Genomic DNA, 19,285 nt, shown 5'->3' with positions numbered 1-19,285 from the left:
GCAGATCATTTTTATTCATCTAAACAAAAAGTTAGATTCTTTTTGCAGCAACTTTGATCTTGTCCTTTATTCTTTATTGTTATTTTTGAATACATAAAAATACTGAATTCTATTTTATTTGGGGCGGAGTGCAACACAAAGTAATACAAATGAAAGTAAATGTTTATTTCTATTGAAGCAGTAAACATCCTTTGTTATAGCTGAAAGGAAATAATTAATGGGTTTGGGGATATATTCTTTTGATAAAATTAGGATGTGCTTTTCTCATTCTTATAACAAATACAAGTTTAGAAATACTCAAAAATATAATGAAAAGTAAGTCATCTGTAATTTCATCACTTAGAGATACTCACTATTGAAATTTTATGAATTTTCCTTCCAGTCTTTTTTAATGCATACATTTATGTACTTTTCTGAAACGGAATTGGGATCATGATGTGTGACTTTTGTGCTACCATATGAGCTTTTGTATCTTGCTTTTTTCACTTAGCACGTGTGTTATTTACTCATGTTATTAATTGTTCTTTAACTTGTTTGTAGGTGATGGCATATTATTTTATCTCTTAAATCTCCATGAAAGGCAGTATAGCATAATAGACTCTAGAGTCAGACTTCATGGCTTCTAATCCACGCTCTGCTACTTACTAGCTGTGTTACCTTGATCAAGTTATTTTCTCTCCCTGTTTATGTTTCCTCATTTATCAAAGGCTCAGTAATAATAATACTTACAGGTTTATAGTGAGGATTATTATATCTATTAAAATATGCAAAGCAATTAGAATTGCTGGCAGTAAGTCAATTACGTAAATAATAATTGCTATTAATGTTAATAATCATTGTTATTAACATTATTTAATCATAATTTATTTAACCAGTTAACCCCATTGTTAGTCTTCAAGATGATTCCTGATATTTCCTATTGTAGTAAACACTCTGCTGAACATCCTTTACATAAACCTTTCAGTACAGCTGTGGTTATTTCCTTAGCATAAATATTTTGAAGGGACTCATCCAGGGGAATAAACATTTTGGGGGCTTTGGCATATACTGTCAATTGCTTTATGGAAGCTTGTCCCAGTTTACACTATATCTGGCAGGATTTGATAGTGTATGTTTTATCTCCCCAAATATTATAAATGAAACATAAACCTAGATAAACTATCTGCTCTAACCTTATCCCCTGGACAATGCTCAGAAGTTTATCGCTGTTACTGTGGAAAGACTTCTGAAGTATATTATTTTTAAAATTTTTGGCTGCCTGAACTGCTCTGGAATTTTGCACAAGATAACAGGGACTGGTTGAGATATCCAATTTGTTTCTTGTTTGTCTCTGTTGTAAAGAATTCACTGAAGTACTAGACTAGATTATCACTTTCTAACATTAACATTTTTAAGATCCTAAGTTAAATTTGGTTAATTTAAGCATTAACTGAAATACAGGTTGGATTCTTCATTGGAGGACCCCCCCCCCCCGCCCCGCCCCGCCCCAGCTCTTCACCAATCAGTGACTGAAATAAAAGAGAAGTTTACATGTCTCTCAAACAGTTTAATGGGAGCTGTCCCCAGCAGATGGGTTGGTTCTGGTTTCTTCCACATGTGGCTTCCCTGCTGGTCCATGGTGACTACTCCAGTTGTTGACATTTATCTGAAAAACAGGAAGAGAAGTGTTGCTAAAAAATGTAAGGACAGTTAGCCCATATCTTTCACATTGTGACTTGAGACATGTGCCTGTCACTTTCTCTCACCTCCTGTGGGCCCATACGTAGTCACATGGCAATTTCTAGCTGCAGGAGAGGCTAGCTAGGAAATGTCTCTAATTAGGTGGACACAGGCCCAGCTGAGATTCAGTGAGAGGAATGTCATATTATGGAAAGGAAAAGGAAGGGATGAATACTGGAGGTCAGTCATCAGTCTTTGCCACAATAAGCACTTCAAATCAGTAAGATAAAGATTAATAACTAGAAAGGTTGAGAGTTTAAAAAAATACAGGTGGTTTGCAATCATAGGCAAAAAGTTCAGCTTTACTCATAATTTTTTAAATTGCAAATTAAAAACAAGGTTGAGATCTTTTTCATCTTTGAATGTGGATTATGTCTATTATTGGAAAGGGTCTGAAGATTGAATGCTTTTGGAGGGCAGTTTAGAACTACATACCAAAAATGTCGATGGCTTTTAGTCTACAGATTTTACAAACTGGCAAAGATATATGTACATGGATATTCACTGTAGCATTGTTAGTAATTTTGGAAAAATTGTTTGTAATTTTGAAAAACAATCTAAATGTCTGTTGTTAGAGAACCCCTAAAAGAAACGATAGTACATAAACATGGTATCATATTTAGAACTTGATGCATCTTTATTATTGACATGAAAAGTTAAGCTAGTTAGTACGCAAAAGAAGTAAATTTTAGAAAATGTGTATGAGGAGAGGGATCTAATTGTCTTAGGACAAATGTACATAAAAATTATTCAGGAGGACACAGTGGCTGTCTCTGGGGAGTGGGGAACTTTTCTTCATTTTATATACTACTTTTGAATCTGATGACGCATGGTATTTTTAAAAATGAAATGCAAAAACAACAAATATCACTCTCTCCAAAATCTTGATTTGTATTTTGTAGTAATTCCACTGACTACGTGCTGTCTCATACTCATCCATCTACTGAGACTCTTACCTGACGAGTCATTTTTTCTTCTTTGTTTTTAAATCAATTTTATTGATCTATAATTTAGGTATGATAAATTGCATCCATTTAACATGTACAATTGGATGAGTTGTAATAGATGTGCACGCCTTTGAAATACTACAGTGGAGATACAGAACATTTCCATCATCTTCAAAAGATTTATTGTTGCCTCCATTGCAGTCCGTCCTTCCTCCGCCCCCACCACAGGCAGCCACTGCATACTTTATGTCATTATGGTTTTCCCTCTTCTAGGAGTTCATTTAAATGCAGTCATAATATGGCCTTTTGCACCTAATGTGATGCTTTTGAGTTCATCGTTTCGCGTGGGTTAGTTTATTCTTTTTTTGTGCTGAGTATTATTCCATTGTATAATATATGTATATTGTGTAGCCATTCATCTGATAGATGTTTGTGTTGTTTCCAGGCCATCGTTAATAAAACTTAACTGTTTTCAAAAGTGGTTTTACATTCTCACCAGCAGTGTATGCGAATTGCGCTTGTTCCCATTCTTGTCCCGGTTTGTTATTGTTGGCCTTTAAAATTTTGGCCCCAATGATTGTATCTTACTGTGGCTTAAATTTGCATTTCTCTTATGAGTAAGGATGATGGGCATCTTTTGATGTGTTAATTGGTTATGCATATGTCTTCTTTTGTGAAGTGTGTCCAGATCTTTTGCTCACTTTTAAAATTGGGTTATTATTGAGGTGTCAGTTTTTTTTTTATATTTTAGATATAATTTGTCAGATACAAATTACAAATATTTTCTCCAATTCTGTGTCTTGCCTTTTTGTTTACCTGATCATTTATAATGTTGTATCGTTGTCATTTTGTAGATTTTACCAAGATAAGGAAGACATCCCTTTGAAAGAAAATGTGAGCAGATGATGAAATCATAGCAGAATATGAACTTGTACATTCACTTTTGGAAGGTTCACCTGATCCTGGGGATTAGGTAGTGAGAGTGGAGACTTAATGAATTAAGGCATGTGGTGTTGAGTCAGAACTAGAGGACAATGGCCATGTCAGTAAATTATATCTGCAAATCTATTTTACTGTTGCCAAGCAGTAGAGACCTCTGTCTTTCCTTACCAGTCCTCAAAGGCTCTTTCTTCTCATACCTGCTCTTTTCCTTATTGTTCTCCTGTTTGAAAAACCTAGCACGGTGTTGAACATCCCAGGAAGAAGGACTGGTTCTCAGTATTGAAACTTTTAATTACAAGTAGCATAGTGACTTGATTATCATGGTAGTACAATAGTTAAAAAGGTTTTAGAAGCCTAAGGCTTTTGGTCTAGGACAGGGGTTGGCAAACTGTGGCCCGTAGGGTAAATCCTTTCAGCTTGATGCTTAATTTTCAAATGAAATAAAATAAATATATGTTATATGTTTTCTGTGGCTGCTTTCATGCTGCAATAGCAGTCTTGAATTGTTGCATCTGACCATCTGTCCTGCACAGCCTATAGTATTTATTTTCTGACCTTCTGTAGAAAAAGTTTGCTGACCCCTGGTCTGGAGAAACAAGCCCATTAACCGATAAGCAGAAATAAAATGAGTCCTTTCTGTCAGGGTGAAAACTCATGTTTCCTCAGAGACTCATAGGTACCGTTCATGATGATAAGGGTGGCGCTATCCAAGAAACTGGGACTAGTCTTAAAGGTCTTGTCTCTCCCTTTTTTTTTAAGATTTTTATTTATTTGCGAGAGAGTGAGAGACAGAGAGCATGAGAGGGAGGAGGGTCAGAGGGAGAAGCAGACTCCCCGCTGAGCAGGGAGCCCGACGCGGGACTCGATCCCGGGACTCCAGGATCATGACCTGAGCCGAAGGCAGTCGCTTAACCAACTGGGCCACCCAGGCGCCCTAAAGGTCTTGTCTCTTAAAAGTATAATAATATATTCATTGAAGTAGCATTGTGAACACAATACTCCTCACATCAGAAATAAGCACTTTTTGTAGAGTACTTAAGTTAGTCACGTAGATGTATGTGGTCCTCCAGTAGCCTTCTAGTATATGTGCTGCTGAAGCAAGCACATCCTCCGATAGCCTTCTAAAAAGCACACTATAAAAAAGCTGCCTCCCTTGTATCTGGCTTTCCTCTTGTAGCCCCTGCCTGCCCTAAGAGTTAGTACTAGAAAAGAAAGAACTCATTTAACGGTGTACCAGGATTAGGCTTAGAGGATGCAGAATTAACGGAGGTGGGAAGGGGGTCCAAAGAACGAAATCAAGAAATTTAAGAGGCCTCCTTTGTTGTTGGAACTGAGAGGATTAGAAAAATCCTACAGATGATCTTAGTAACTACCTCTTTCCAAGGTACATAAGTAAAATGAGTAACATCAAGAATGCATTAGGGTTTCCTAGCTGAGTGCGCAGTCTTTATACAGTTTGTGCCATGTGGCAAGGAATTTTATTGAAAGGATGAGTTAGAGGATCCCATTGATTTCTCATGTCTTTTATCAGTGTCTTGCCAGTGTTTGAGTTTGTCTGCTGCACCATTCATGGCTTCAGGGAAATGTCTCAGGTGTCCTTTTCTTTAATTCAGTATCTTAATTTTACTCATCTTCCTGTTGTTCATCACTTGTTTATTGACTTACGGTTATTCGAAATTCTCCTACCTAAAAAAATGGTTTTGTGTAATGAAATGTAATTTTTTTAGGCAATGGCAATCTATTGAACATTCAAAACTGAGAAATACCAGTACCTTTTTTTTTCTTTATCTCTAGAGATGCTATCTTGTGGCCAATACTATTAAGCCTGAAATTTCAGCCTCTAGTCTTGTTTATTTTGTCAGAAAGTAACTGTTTCCTTTTAAAATCATGACAAAGCCATTCTGTTAGATATAATTAATTATGACCTGGGAGTTGGATATGATGAGATGACTTAGTTTTTAATAATAATTCATGTGAGGACACATTTCATTGATATTCTCCTTCTCAATTTATATTAATTAGAAAAAATCAATACTTAGTCTTTTCCTTAATACAGAGTAAAAACAGGATTATTAATTAAAGGCACATTTTATTTTGGACCTAAAGGATAACTACATTATGGTTTTAATCTTAAATGAGATATATGTAAAATTGTTACATATGCTAAGGATATTTGTACAAATTTAGGATATTCTTAATCTTTATAAACTAATGGTAATATATGCTTCTTTATGTTTGGTTATTTTTGAAGATGCTTTTAGTAGATTATTATACCTTAAAATATTACTAAGTTCTTCACTGAAACCTTAAACTAAACACTTTTTAGTGTAATTTTTCTGAGTTGTTTATCCTCTGAATAAAATAGTATCACTTCTTTTGAAGTGATACTAGTTGCCAAGTCCAAAGACGTAAGGGGAGACATAGAATCTGTTCTTTTGGTGGACTTATATCAGGAAAATAGCATGAAGCCTTAATACAGTGTTAGCTTGTTCTGACCTGAGCATCTTCTTAAATTTAGTATGTAGACACAAGCTTCTTAGGGAAAAAAAAAAAAGGAGAAAAAAAAAAGCACTGTTGATGAAGTCATTGCACATTTGTTAAAATTATAGCTTCCTTTTTCATAAATGTATTTTATGCGTCGTTTAAATTTTTAAATTTACAACTTGTTAGTCATTGGTTTGTAAAGAAGCATTCAGAGTTCTAGATTTATATAGTAATAAAACTACTCAGTTTTTCCAGCTTTTTTTGTCTAAGGAGCTTTTTGGAGGGCATGCTTTATTTTTATGTTTCTATTTATTTAAAATGCAACCATGTTTCATAGGAGACATCTATACATAGAAGATAATACAGTTGTATAATGACTTAATGTTCTTTTACTGTTCCATTTGAATATTAGAAAGAATAATTTCTTTAGTGAATTTCAGTTGCATATAAATATTTATCATATTCAGTATTCCCCAAACAGGACTTTTATTATTAAAAATCTGATACAATGCTTTATTACTCAGAATATATTCCAATAATTTAAATTCTACTGAATATAATACTAAGTTATTTCTAAAAATACACACATTAGGTAATATAAACACCTATTTTTATCTATTCAGATCTTACTGGATTTCACACATAGTAGCCAACCCCTGCCAGCTCTCTGTGAACTCTCTGATTTAGTCATTTACATGGATTTATAATTATTCTGCATTTATGCAATCTGATTTTGATCAGATGTTTCTTTTTTCTATTAATGTAAGCTAATTGTAGCACAGCCGATTTTTCATTTTCCATTGTAAGAGAGGAAAGAGCACAGCATAAAAAATTATAATTTAAAAATAATTTTGAAATCTCAGGCGTATTTTTGTTTAATTTTTTTCTTCACTAAAAATTTCTGCAACCACCTTATCACTTCAAAAGTTTTTCAGTAATACACCTAACAAGAAGCCAAGTGGACAGCTTTTATTATTTCATTTTAGTTCATGAATCTGGTTTGTGTTAGAGGTGCTAAGAGTGAATGATTCATGACTAAAAGATGAGGGTGGCATGTGGGGGTGGTAAAAAGCAAAGTTTTAGATAATCCACATGCTGAATAATCCTTGAAAAACAGCACATGAAGAAAACATTTCACAGAATGCTTTTTATATTATTTGTCGCAGGAGTATATTATTCTGACCAAAAAAAATGCTACTACAGAAAACATCATAATAAAATATTTGCGTATTCTGTCTGACCCAAATAATCTTATTTAATACTTTTAAGATTCTAATCCTTTTAAAGAATGAAGTGATTATTGAAATGTTCTGCAATCCCTTAGTTACAGTATTAGTATATTATGGGGTCTGTTAATTGTTATTTTTCAAAGATTTCATTTAAATATAAGTCTTTATTGTATACCGTGTTTGCATTATAGTCATCTAAAAGAGATCTTTTAGCCCTACCATGTAGTTGAAATTGCCCTTAAGATTCGTCATATTTATAACATCAGTAAAAAATAATCAGAAGCAGCCTGGAGTAGTCTCCAGTGGTTGCAGTTAAATACCTCATCTCATTGCCTTACTGGAAACTTATATATTAATTTCTTTATGCTCCTTACCACTGATAGGGCTACCATGGGTTGTCATGGTGAAGAATGCATTTCACACAGTCTCCAGATTTTTAAAATTTCACTATCAGAAACCATTTTATCTTAAAGAGTTCATTTTAAGAGTTTTTTTAAGCTTATATTCCTTTGCAACCAATGTAATTTCTAAACCTTTTATCGGTTTTGTAGAGATACTTGGTTACAGCAAATGGTGTTACTAAATTTTTTCATAAAGTTCTTACAGACTCATGCAATTAGTAATGCTCATTAAATATTGTTAATTGTCACCAATGTTATTATAACGTCATTCATAGAACTTCCTTAGATCCATTTTGACACTTCATTTTGTCCTTAAAAAACCAAACATAACGGATATTAAGGAGGGCACTTGTGGTGAACACTGGGTGTTGTATGTAAGTGATGACTCACTAAATTCTGCACCTGAAACTAATATTACACTGTGTTTAAATAAACAAAAAGGGCAAAACTAAAAACACAAAACAAAAAACCCCAAAACTCTCTGAAGGTAATCTCAGAAATTTGTTGTCTTGCAGTTTGAGCTGTCTTAACACTTAAGCAGCTTTCCAAATGGCCACTCACCACGTGCAAAATGGTCAGGTGCCTTTTAAACATTAAATTCATTCATGTGATTGCTTCAATTGAGAATGTCCTGGGAGGAGAAAAGAGGAGACTGGATTGCAAAGCTGACTTAAATCCCTTACTGTTAAAACCTGATTATGTACGTTGACATTTTGCCCCACTATTCAGCATTCCTTTTCAGTTCACGTCATGCTGAATTACAGGCAGATCATTGTTTTTAAAATATTTGGGAAAAGTCTATAGTACATTTTCTTAAATTGTAACAAGTTTGAAATGTAGTGTTTCCTGATGGTAAAATTCTGAGTATTCTAATGGCTTTTTAAAAAAATCATTTATTTGCTAGGTAAGTTCTCTTCTACGCTTTATGAGACTGGTGGCTGTGATATGTCACTTGTGAATTTTGAACCAGCAGCAAGAAGAGCATCCAATATCTGGTATGTGTGAAGTCATATTAGGAGAATGTATGTACTTGCATATATTTGCCATGTTTAAAGCTTTTAGTCCTTGAGATGGAAAAGTTATTTTGAAAACATTTGTTCACATTGGCTTAAATAATTTGTCACTGTGCATTTGTCTCCAAAGATTTAAGGTAGAATTTATTGTTCTGGAAGAAAGATAGCATTATTCTTAAAACAAAAGCTGTTCTGTATTTTAAATATTAAATATTAAAAATTCCCTGTAGATCTTATAGTGGGGGGGGTGGTTTCCCACAATTTCAAATTTAACTATGGATTTTGTGCTACACACACGCACATTGTGCGTGTGTTGCAAGATCAATAAAAAGCGTATTTTAAAAAGGCTTATTAGAAAAATACACAACTAAGTTCAAACCCATCAGTTCTCTTTGTGTAATTTAAAAATTTTATTTCTACATAAGGGTTTTGGTCAAGTATGTTTTTACATGATCATCTTTTCTTTTAAAATTTGTTTACCAGCTATAAGAAAGAGGAATTTCTTAAAATATGGGTCATATATTACATTTAGTTTCTTTTCTCTCCTTCCCTTACGAAGAAATTACACTGTAAGATAAGGAAGAAGTTAGGAGAAAAGCAGATAAGAAATAGAAATCTTGAGCATGCAATCAGTTATATAACTTAGAATGTATTAAAGTTTTTTCTAAAATTTTAATCTTATTCACCTATTCATGTTGTTGCCTTGAAATCCATTATTAAGTGATTAGCTCACTTTTTTTTGCAGGGATCATTTGAATCCTATTTTAGGACTTATGTTTAATAATGGGACACACCTATTTAAATGTTACACATCTATGGGCAGTTCACTTATTTTTTTAAAGTTTTTAGGGGCCATGTAAAGCACTAGGATCTTGCAGTCACTTAGCTTAACTTGCTGGAGAGATAGAACACTTGCTAAGCTTCTTGAGTCCAGTTTCAGAACTGACCCTGTCGAGAATGACCAAAAATTTGAGTGTTAGGTGATTTCCTAACAGTGGAAACAATAGAAAGATGGAGCAATGGAAACAATTATGTTTAATGTAATTTAAGATAAGAACAATTCCTTACACCATAAATGTGGTAAGGTGTCAAGTTTCAAAAATCTAAACTTGACTGTGGAAGCGGAATGGTCACATTCTAAGCTGTTATAGCTTAAATTTGTTGTGGCTCCAGGCAATATGTTAATTGCTTTCTTAAACCCATCTCACAAACACTTTGTGATAAGAGGTACTATTATCCTATGCTACTTAGGTGGACACTGAAGTGTAAAAGGTTGGATAACTTTCCCAAATCTCATTTAGCTGATGAAGAGATTTGAATATAGATACTCTGGCCCAGAGGCTATGTTCTTAATCACATCTGTAGGAAAATGCGATTTTGTATTTTGAAGTACTTGGAAAAGTGAAGACAGTGTAAATATCATATAATTGTTAAAAGATTTATTTTTCTTTCTATTCCTTGACAAGCTATTTAGTCCCTAAAGTTTTTTTCATTTTATTTTAGTGACACGGATTCTCATGTATCCAGTTCTACCTCAGTTCGATTTTATCCACATGATGTGGTAGGTTTTCCTTTATTTTTATAAAATGATGTACATTCAGATTAAGTAGCGACACAAATCAGAAAAGTTGAGGTTATGAAATACCAATTTTGTTGAAAACTATGGCAAAATCTCCTTTGCTGTTCCATAGTGGCTCTCTTCTTGTTAAGTCCTTTGTTAGGAAATAAATATAAAACACCATGAAGTTTCATAAGCTGTGTATGAATCAGTAATTATACTTTTGAGAATATGTAAAGGTCCATTTACTCACCAATGCCATAATCTGGTTGTGCCATCTTAAAACTTGACTTTGAAAATTATGATTTTGAATATTATATTATCCAACTGTTAACTATTAGTTACTCATATACCAATGTGTATGTGGGAAGCTTAGTGATGATATCGCTGGGTAAAAAATATACCATGTGAGGTACAGTGGGGATATTTTAAAAAGATAACAGAACTTTTGCCCTCAAGCTGTATTTATTGAACTTAGAAAATACAAAAAAATTAAATTCTTTTTTTAACTTATCTTATTTAGATTCAATTAGTTAACATATAAAATGAAATTCTTATATGGAATACATAAATACATATAAATAAATGTAGTGCCAAAGGGGTTAATTATTAGTGGCTTCCTGAAGATGATTAGTTGTGAGCTGGCTTTTAAGACCATAGATGTGAGTTGGCACAGAACAATGGTTTTCAACATTTGGCAGTGTCTGAAAACACTTTTATTTGTCACAACTAGGGGAATGTTACTGGTATCTAGTGAATGCGTAAAAGCCAGGGATACTATGAAACGTCCTACAGTGGACAGCACAACCCCCAAAGAAAGAATTATCTGACTGAAAATACCTGTAGTGCCAAGATTGAGAAACCCTAGCACAGAGGATAAGAAAAAAAGTGTTTGGGGAGGTACTTGTCCGTGCTAAGAGATAAAAATGGCTATGTTATTTATAGGAAGCAGATTTTCTTGACTATACCCACATATATGTTTGAAAAGTAAAGATTGTCTCTGCTTTTTTGCTGGAGTGTATTCCTGGAAACTTCATAGGAAAGCCAAAAATAGGGAAATGTTTTTTTGTTTGTTTGTTTTCTACGATTGAATAATATGGGAACCTTGGGATAGTGAAATCCTGGCTAGGGCTGTGCTGGATAAGGGACACTTTAGACTCTTTCAGAGAAAGGGGAAACTGGTGAACTGTTGAGTGGATAAATTAAAGCTAAAAGAAATGTAATGTGGTAATTTCCTTATAGCCTCGGACGAGTAGCCTGCCAAAATGAAAGAAAAAAAGGGGGTGTAAGAGGGATTTGAAAACAACAGTGATAAGAGACTGTAGGAAAAAATGAGAGTTGAAGGCACTGAATCCAGTTCAGAGGAGCTTAGATTTAACTTGGTAGTGAGGTTCATAGCTTTGAGAAAAGGCCATAAATGTGGCAGGGAGAAGAGAAGCCACTAATGATTCACAGTGCATGATTTTAATGGATTCACTAGCTATACAATCATACAGTGTTAAGATTTCAAACACTTTTCCCAATACAGCTTTTCCAAAAGACCTATTGATTAATTTGCTTTAAGTTTACTTCCTATTATCACCTTTTGTAGTTTCTAATGATCATAAAATATCTGTAAGGAGTGTAGAGAATTAAGGGGACTTAGATAATCTGCAAGCTGATTGAGTAGCCCTTGAATCATGACTTAAGTCAAGATATTTAAGCCTTTCAGTGCTGACTTTCTTTTAGCTCTCTCTTCCGCAGATTCGATTGAACAGACTATTGACCATCGATACAGATTTGTTGGAGCAACAAGACATTGATCTAAGCCCTGACTTGGCAGCTACTTATGGTACAACAGAAGAAGCTGCTCAAAAGGTTAAACACTATTATCGCTTTTGGATCTTACCCCAGCTATGGATCGGCATTAACTTTGACAGACTCACACTTTTGGCCCTGTTTGATAGGTGAGAATACAGTGTGATATTAAAGATATGTGCAGATTTTATTTTTAAATTGAAATGTCCCTAATTACCACTTGGTTACCATTTTGGAAAATGTTTTCTATTTTGGTTCTTTTGAGATAAAATTTAAGTTAATAGTAAGGCTCCCAAACATTGACTCTCCTCAATCCATTAAAAACTTTTTTGTGGCAATTTTAATAAGTTTATACAAAAAAAAATCCTTTTTATCATCAATAAGAATCATGGAACTATACTTACAAGCCAGAAAATATGAAGTGTTAATAATCATAAGATTATAGGTAATATGACTCTAAATATGAAAGGTATAAGAGGGAACTTCTGTTTCCCTGTTCCGTAGTACTAGTCTTAATAATGAACAGTACTAGTAGTCTATTAAAACTTGGTGCTTCCTATTGACTGGAGTAACAAAGATTGGATTTCCTCCTATCTGAAACAACAAAAAAGAGACAAAATGCATGAACCAGTGGTTTTCAAGACATTGGAGATAAGAAAACAAAGGACAGTGATTCCTGAGAGATGGGAAGCACATTATGTGGGTCCTACGGTTGCCCCAGCTTACTGCCTTGAGAGAGTTCCCAGTCTTCCTTGCTGGCTCCGATACAGGGAGGAGGTACTGAAGTGGAGCCCAGCACACTTCCTGAGTTAGATGGAGCTGTGAGTCTGGGGACACCCAACGCAGCTAGGACAGAATATCAGAGAGAGGACTGCTATTCACCGAGAGAACCTCAGAGTTCCACAGTGGGTCTCCATCCACAACTCTTCAGCAGAGTACTGATAAGTGAATGTATGTGAAGAAACTACCTGAGGCCGGGGTAAGAATCATGTGAAAGAAATAGATGGACAGTGCCTGACACAGGGATAGGAATAGCACCTATTCCCACCTATCTGATGGAAGAAACTCATAATTCATATTTTATGGTGCATTGTGTAGAGTACTCAGGAAAGTCTTGCCTTAAAAGTGGGGAATAATTAGCCCTAACATGGGCACTGCTCCAGACCCAACAAACAAGTTATAAAAGCAAGACCTAAAATGATCAAACTGTTTCCAAGTAGCATAACAAAGTTTAAGATTTATAGAAATCTGAAAATTGTCACCACCTAGAGATTTTCCACAGTGGCATCCAATCAAAGGATTCACAATGACATCCAACCAAAGATTACCAAACATGCAAAGAAGCAGTAAAACATGATTTATGAGGGAAATAATCAAAACCAACCTGTAATTGTCACAGATGTTAGAATTAGCTGTCAAAGACATTAAAACAAATATAATTATACTCTGTATGTTAAAAAAGTAGAGACATGAAAGATATTTTAATTTATTTATTTTAGAGAGCAAGAGAGAGACAGAGTGCAAATGGGGGAAGGGGCAGCTCAATTAAATTAATAAACCTTTAGCCAGGCTGATTAGGGAAAAAAAAGAAGAGAAAAGATACAAATTGCTTATAACAGGAATGAGATAGGATATCACTACAGATTCTACTGGTGTTAAGTGGATAATAGGATATTATGATCAGCTGTATGTAAATAAATTTGACAATGGACAAATTTCTTGAAAGATAGAAATCATCATAGTTCATTCTGAAAGATACATTACCTTAATGGTACTATATCTATTAAATAAGTGGAAATTGTAGTTAAACACCTGTCTATAAAGAAAACTGCAAGCCTAAATGGCATCAAAATAATATCCCAAATCAGTTAAGTAGAGAAATGGTAGGCTTTTCAACAAATGGTCTTGGGACCATTGGATTTTCATGTGAAAAAAAAAAAAAACTTTTATACTTACATTGCACCGTTTATAAAATTATGAAAATTAACTCAAAATGGATCATAGGTCTAAGTGTGAAATCTAAAGCAATAAAATTCCTAGAACAAAACAAAACATAGTAGGAGAAAGTTTTTGTGACCTTGGGTTAGGCAAAATTTTGTAGATGTGATACCAAAAACAACAAATGAAGTTGATAAACTGAATTCATCAAAATTAAAAACTAACAAAAGCCTAAGGAGAGCATACATTCAGTGATGAGAACTACAGACCGTATGTAATATGGCAGAACTGCCGAGGATCATGGAAACATCTGGACTTCTCCAACTGCCATAGAAAAACAAATGAGAATACCAGTTACTGATTTGAGAGTACTATTGACTTGTTTTCATCTGAGAGGACTATAAAATGAACTAGTACAGAGATGTTTGTGAATTTTCTTAGGCCAATTGATGATTATAAACAGGGCATTGACTTAATAAAAAAAGTTAATAAAAAATTTTATGATTATAAAAATAATTCTTTACCTAGTCTAGAAAATTTAAATATGTATAGGAAGATTTTAAGACAAGAAGAGGCCAACCATAATTCTACCCAGAGAGAACCAGTATTAGTATCATTTTGATATATTGTCTTTTTTTAACCCATATGTATATGCTTTTAAATAACAACTTGTATCTTCCTGTACATACAGTTTTATGTTCTGCTTTCTTTGTATAGCAAATATACTGAGTATGTTCCCATGTCAGTAAATGTTTTTTAAAAACAAGACTTTTAGCAAGTATCTAACATTTTATGAATAAAATTTCCCCAACAAGTAATGAGATAGATTCTTATTTTTTGGTATGACATATAAAAATCATCTTCATTGCTATATGTAAAATCTGGGTCATCATATTGTTTAATTTAGTCAGTTTAATGAAATATAGAACTGTCTCAGCAGCTTTGATAGAGGCAACATTGATGGTTTTTATTACTGCCTTCATTTTCAACGTATATCATAGCCGTATTTAAGTAATTCTAGTAAATTAGTTCTGAGATTATTTCAGGTGATTTCAGGATGAGGAAAATGAAATCACTTGGTATCAAAATTTGGTTACAAACTTTGTCATATAAAATAACTTTCCATTTTGATTTTCTAGAAATTGTTTTGAGATTTTGTTTTTTAAATGTGTTTCTTTGCATATCTCCTTTTATTTGCTATTCAAGTTAGTTATTAAGCAACAAATGTTACAGAAAAGCAGATGTTAAAGAAGAGTAAACTTTTGAAATAGAAATTAAAACCAATATTATGTCTTATAATTAGAACTTCACTTACTGTAGCATGCTTTATCTGCACATAAGGTTTTGTGTTAATTTTCCGTATAAACTGGTTTCTTTTTCAGTATCCTCCGAAACCTTATTCAAAACCAGTACCAAAAAGCATGTCAGCAAGCATAGTATGAACTTCTTCATGATGTCTTCCCTTTTTTCACTCTAATTTCTTATATTGATGATATACTTACTCATAAATTTTTCTGTCTACAGAAATCGTGAGATTCTGGAAAATGTGTTAGCTGTCATCCTGGCTATTCTTGTGGCTTTTTTGGGATCTATTCTTCTCATACAAGGCTTCTTCAGAGATATCTGGGTCTTCCAGTTCTGCCTAGTGATAGCCAGCTGTCAATACTCACTACTTAAGGTACCAGCATCTCTCTTCTTTTCAGACTAGGGAATAATATTTGTGTTAAAAGGCAGAGGTTTTGTATCATTCATTGCATTATAGTAAGATGTTAATTTTTAGATTTATTTTCCCTAGATGTTTACATTAGATTGGATAGGGAACAAAAGGGACATACAAACTTTAAAAAATAATGGTATGTAAATGAAGCTTCCTAAGAACTATTTTGGGGGGGGTGGTATTAGAAGAAAGTATTTGGCATTTGTTAAAAATGAGAATTAACATTCTTGAAATTCATTTAAAAAGTATGAACATCAGCTCTCCCAGTCCCATATTTTAAGTCTTCTATTTTGTAGATTAAATTTATTAAAATCCATCATTGTTTGGATATAGTAATGTCAAGACTAGTATATATATTCTTTGGGACACTGGAAGCAGAAGATTGGTATCCCTTTGCTATTTAAACAGTAGCTCTGAAATGCCAAATGTTACTAATTTTAAGCTTTCTAAAAATGAAAAAATCAAATACCTCATTTTTCACCTTCCATGCAAAATCAGTATGGACTGTTAATGTGGACTGTTTCCTTTTCTTCTGAGCTAGTAAAAACCCTTGCTTATATTGGTTATTTGCCCAATATATACTAACATGCAGAACTCTCCCCCATCCTGAAAACTGTTTGGTTCTGTTTATACTGTTTGCTGTCCTTTCTCTATTTATAGATAGACATCCAGAAAAACCACTTGTGTCAACTCCATTTCTTTCCATTTCTTCAAGACTCATCCATACTTTTTACCTCATTTGCAGTACTGAAACTACAGTCTTTTTGGGCTAATAATCTCTAATTGCCAGATCTATGTCCTTTTTCATTCTTCTTTGTGAGTGCTGTATCATTTAGTACCTGTGAATACTGTCTTCTATTTTTATATTATCCTCATTTTTGATCTGTGACTTTATGCTACGCTGATGATTATCCTAACTTTTCAGATAACTTTAATTTCCTTTGTTGATGCCTCTTTGGTCTTTGGACTACTTCTTAGTTTATAAGAATTTTTTAGGATTTTTATCTGGCCCTCTTTTCAGCTTTCAACTCCTTGCCAGTGAAGTCACCCTCTTTTATTACTTTATTTGTTGTCCCTATGTATGAATCATGTCCAGATTTATATCTCAAAGTCTTCGTCATTCTCACAAGGTTTAGTCCTATATACCTAACAGGCAGTTCGGCACATTTTAAAAATACCATATCATCATCTTCTGATAAATATTTTTCTTTCCCAGTTCCTTTGCTTTTTACGGTGGTATACTGACTCAAAATCCTAAAGCCTCTCTGTTCCTTACTTCTCGACCCCTAATAACAAGTAACTAGGTCCCTTTGATTAAATTTGGTGATTCTCTGTCAAAATTTCTGGCCTTTATTCTTTTTATTCCAACCACTATAATCCATCTCTTTATTGCCTTAAACTACTTAAATTCATTCCTTTGCTTCAGTGTCTCTTGTCCTGTTAACTTTGTCTACTGTTTTCAGATTAATCTGGTTAGATATGGAAAGATAAAAGATGACTGAGATTTAAAAATTTTTTTTTTTAGATTTAAAATATCTAGTTGAGGGATGCCTGGGTGGCTCAGATGGTTAAGCGTCTGCCTTCGGCTCAGGTCATGATCCCAGGGTCCTGGGATCGAGTCCTGCATCGGGCTCCTTGCTTGGCAGGAAGCCTGCTTCTCCCCTGCCTGCTGCTCCCCATGCTTATGCGTGCTCTCTCTCTAATAAATAAACAAACTCTTTAAAAAAATAAATAAAAAATCTAGTTGACTAGAAGAATGGTAATAACCATAAACAGAAGTAAGAAAGACTGGACCAGAAGCTTTTAGAGGCCAGATGTTAGAATTGAGTTTAGAGCTTACCTGGTCTCCTATCCAGCCAAGGGCCACATGCCAGACTCACTGAGCTTGGTCCGTCCTAGAGTTGTAGGGTGATGATAGACCATCCTAATGAAATTGTTTGGTCTGCTATTAGAAATAAACTGGAACTTGGGAGAAAAGTCATGATTTGGGAAGTGGCCGCAAAATACCTTTTGAACAGTTGATAAAATCTCTTATAGGGAGACAGCTTAACTTGATGATTTTGATGTGAAAATACAGATAATAGATTTAATACAAATACTATTGAATTGTTTAGTAAGCTTGAAATTTGTGGGCTGAACTAGAATTCTTCTTATAAACTAACCCGTATTTTGTGTGTTTCGTGAATGGAGTGGTATCATGTAAGAAAGCATTCTACCTTAACTATACTTACATGTAATAATGAGCCCAGGAGTAAGATGGATTGTCTGCCATATGCCATTTCAGAAGTGTAAGCTATTTGTGAATTTTTATTTAACCATAATCTTAAGAGTCAGGAAAGATTTGAGATCTCTTTAATATCACAGTGACACCAGTGTCTGGAATTTCATCTTCTCTAATCTTCTCTTATTTTAACAGGCTTAACGTAGGTCATTTCTTAGCTGTGGCATATTTTACTTGAAATTATTTCAGGCATTTTGAAAGTTGCTTATAAAGTTATGAGGACCTCAGTAGCGTAATCTATCTTTTGTTTCATTTTTAGAGTGTTCAGCCAGATTCTTCTTCTCCCAGACATGTAAGTCACTCTGATATGCATGTAACTTATAATTCCCTAACATTCATCAAAACCTTCTTTTGGTCGTATGTCAGATTGAATTAAGATTTATGTTGTTATTTTCTTATCTAAGTTTTGACGCTCTACTAGAGAGATGATTTATTAGCATGAAATAAAATGATATTGTAATTGTGGACTCTTAAATCTCAGTTGAAAATGAGCATAATAATTCATTTTCTGACAGCCTGTTTCAGGAGGAGGTTATCAAGTAGACATAGTTCATATAAACTCATAGTTACTTAATAACTTGTATTTAATAAAGTTTGAAGAATAAATCATGAGTAAGTATTGAAAAATAGAATTTTCAAGTAGGGAGAACTGTATATTATTTTGCTTAGGTAATCATTAAGAGCAAGAATAAAGAAGTAATAAATTGATCTGGTGTTTAGACCTATGGACCCTAAGGAGATCAAAAACCTTATTATTCACTTTGTGACTTTGGAAAGAGTATTAGCTGCTAAACAGTATTTTTTGTGAAGTATGATCCAATTTTTTAAAAAATTTTTTATTGTTATGTTAATCCCCATACATTACATCATTAGTTTTAGATGTAGTGTTCCATGATTCATTGTTTGTGCATAACACCCAGTGCTCCATGCAGAACGTGCCCTCCTCAATACCCATCACCAGGCTAACCCATCCTCCCACCCCCCCTCCCCTCTAGAACCCTCAGTTTGTTTTTCAGAGTCCATCGTCTCTCATGGTTCGTCTACCCCTCCGATTTCCCCCCCTTCATTCTTCCCCTCCTGCTACATTCTTCTTCTTCTTTTTTTTCTTTCTTAACATATATTGCATTATTTGTTTCAGAGGTACAGATCTGAGATTCAACAGTCTTGCACAATTCACAGCACTTACCAGAGCACATACCCTCCCCAGTGTCCATCACCCTGTCACCCCATCCCCCCCCCCCCCCCCCCCCCCCCCCCCC

The 19,285-nt window shown here is 34.1% G+C and overlaps 1 protein-coding gene across 2 annotated transcripts in view; it reads left to right on the top strand.

Annotated features, from left to right (window-relative positions):
- PCNX1 (pecanex 1) overlaps positions 1 to 19,285 on the top strand; it is a 163,040-nt gene that overhangs the window by 82,186 nt on the left and 61,569 nt on the right. The window contains exons 9-13 of one of the 2 annotated variants that reach the window (XM_021679758.2): positions 8,627 to 8,717; positions 10,239 to 10,296; positions 12,022 to 12,239; positions 15,553 to 15,706; positions 18,286 to 18,318. In XM_021679758.2, the coding sequence (XP_021535433.1) occupies positions 8,627 to 8,717; positions 10,239 to 10,296; positions 12,022 to 12,239; positions 15,553 to 15,706; positions 18,286 to 18,318 (554 nt within the window). The remainder of the gene's footprint in view (positions 1 to 8,626; positions 8,718 to 10,238; positions 10,297 to 12,021; positions 12,240 to 15,552; positions 15,707 to 18,285; positions 18,319 to 19,285) is intronic. The other variant, XM_044918336.1, reaches the window with a different exon arrangement.

This window comes from Neomonachus schauinslandi, chromosome 9 (assembly GCF_002201575.2).
Source record: "Neomonachus schauinslandi chromosome 9, ASM220157v2, whole genome shotgun sequence".
NCBI classification, from domain to species: Eukaryota; Metazoa; Chordata; class Mammalia; order Carnivora; family Phocidae; genus Neomonachus; species Neomonachus schauinslandi.
Note: the sequence above shows the minus strand (reverse complement) of the source record. Positions and strands in the feature narration are given on the sequence as shown.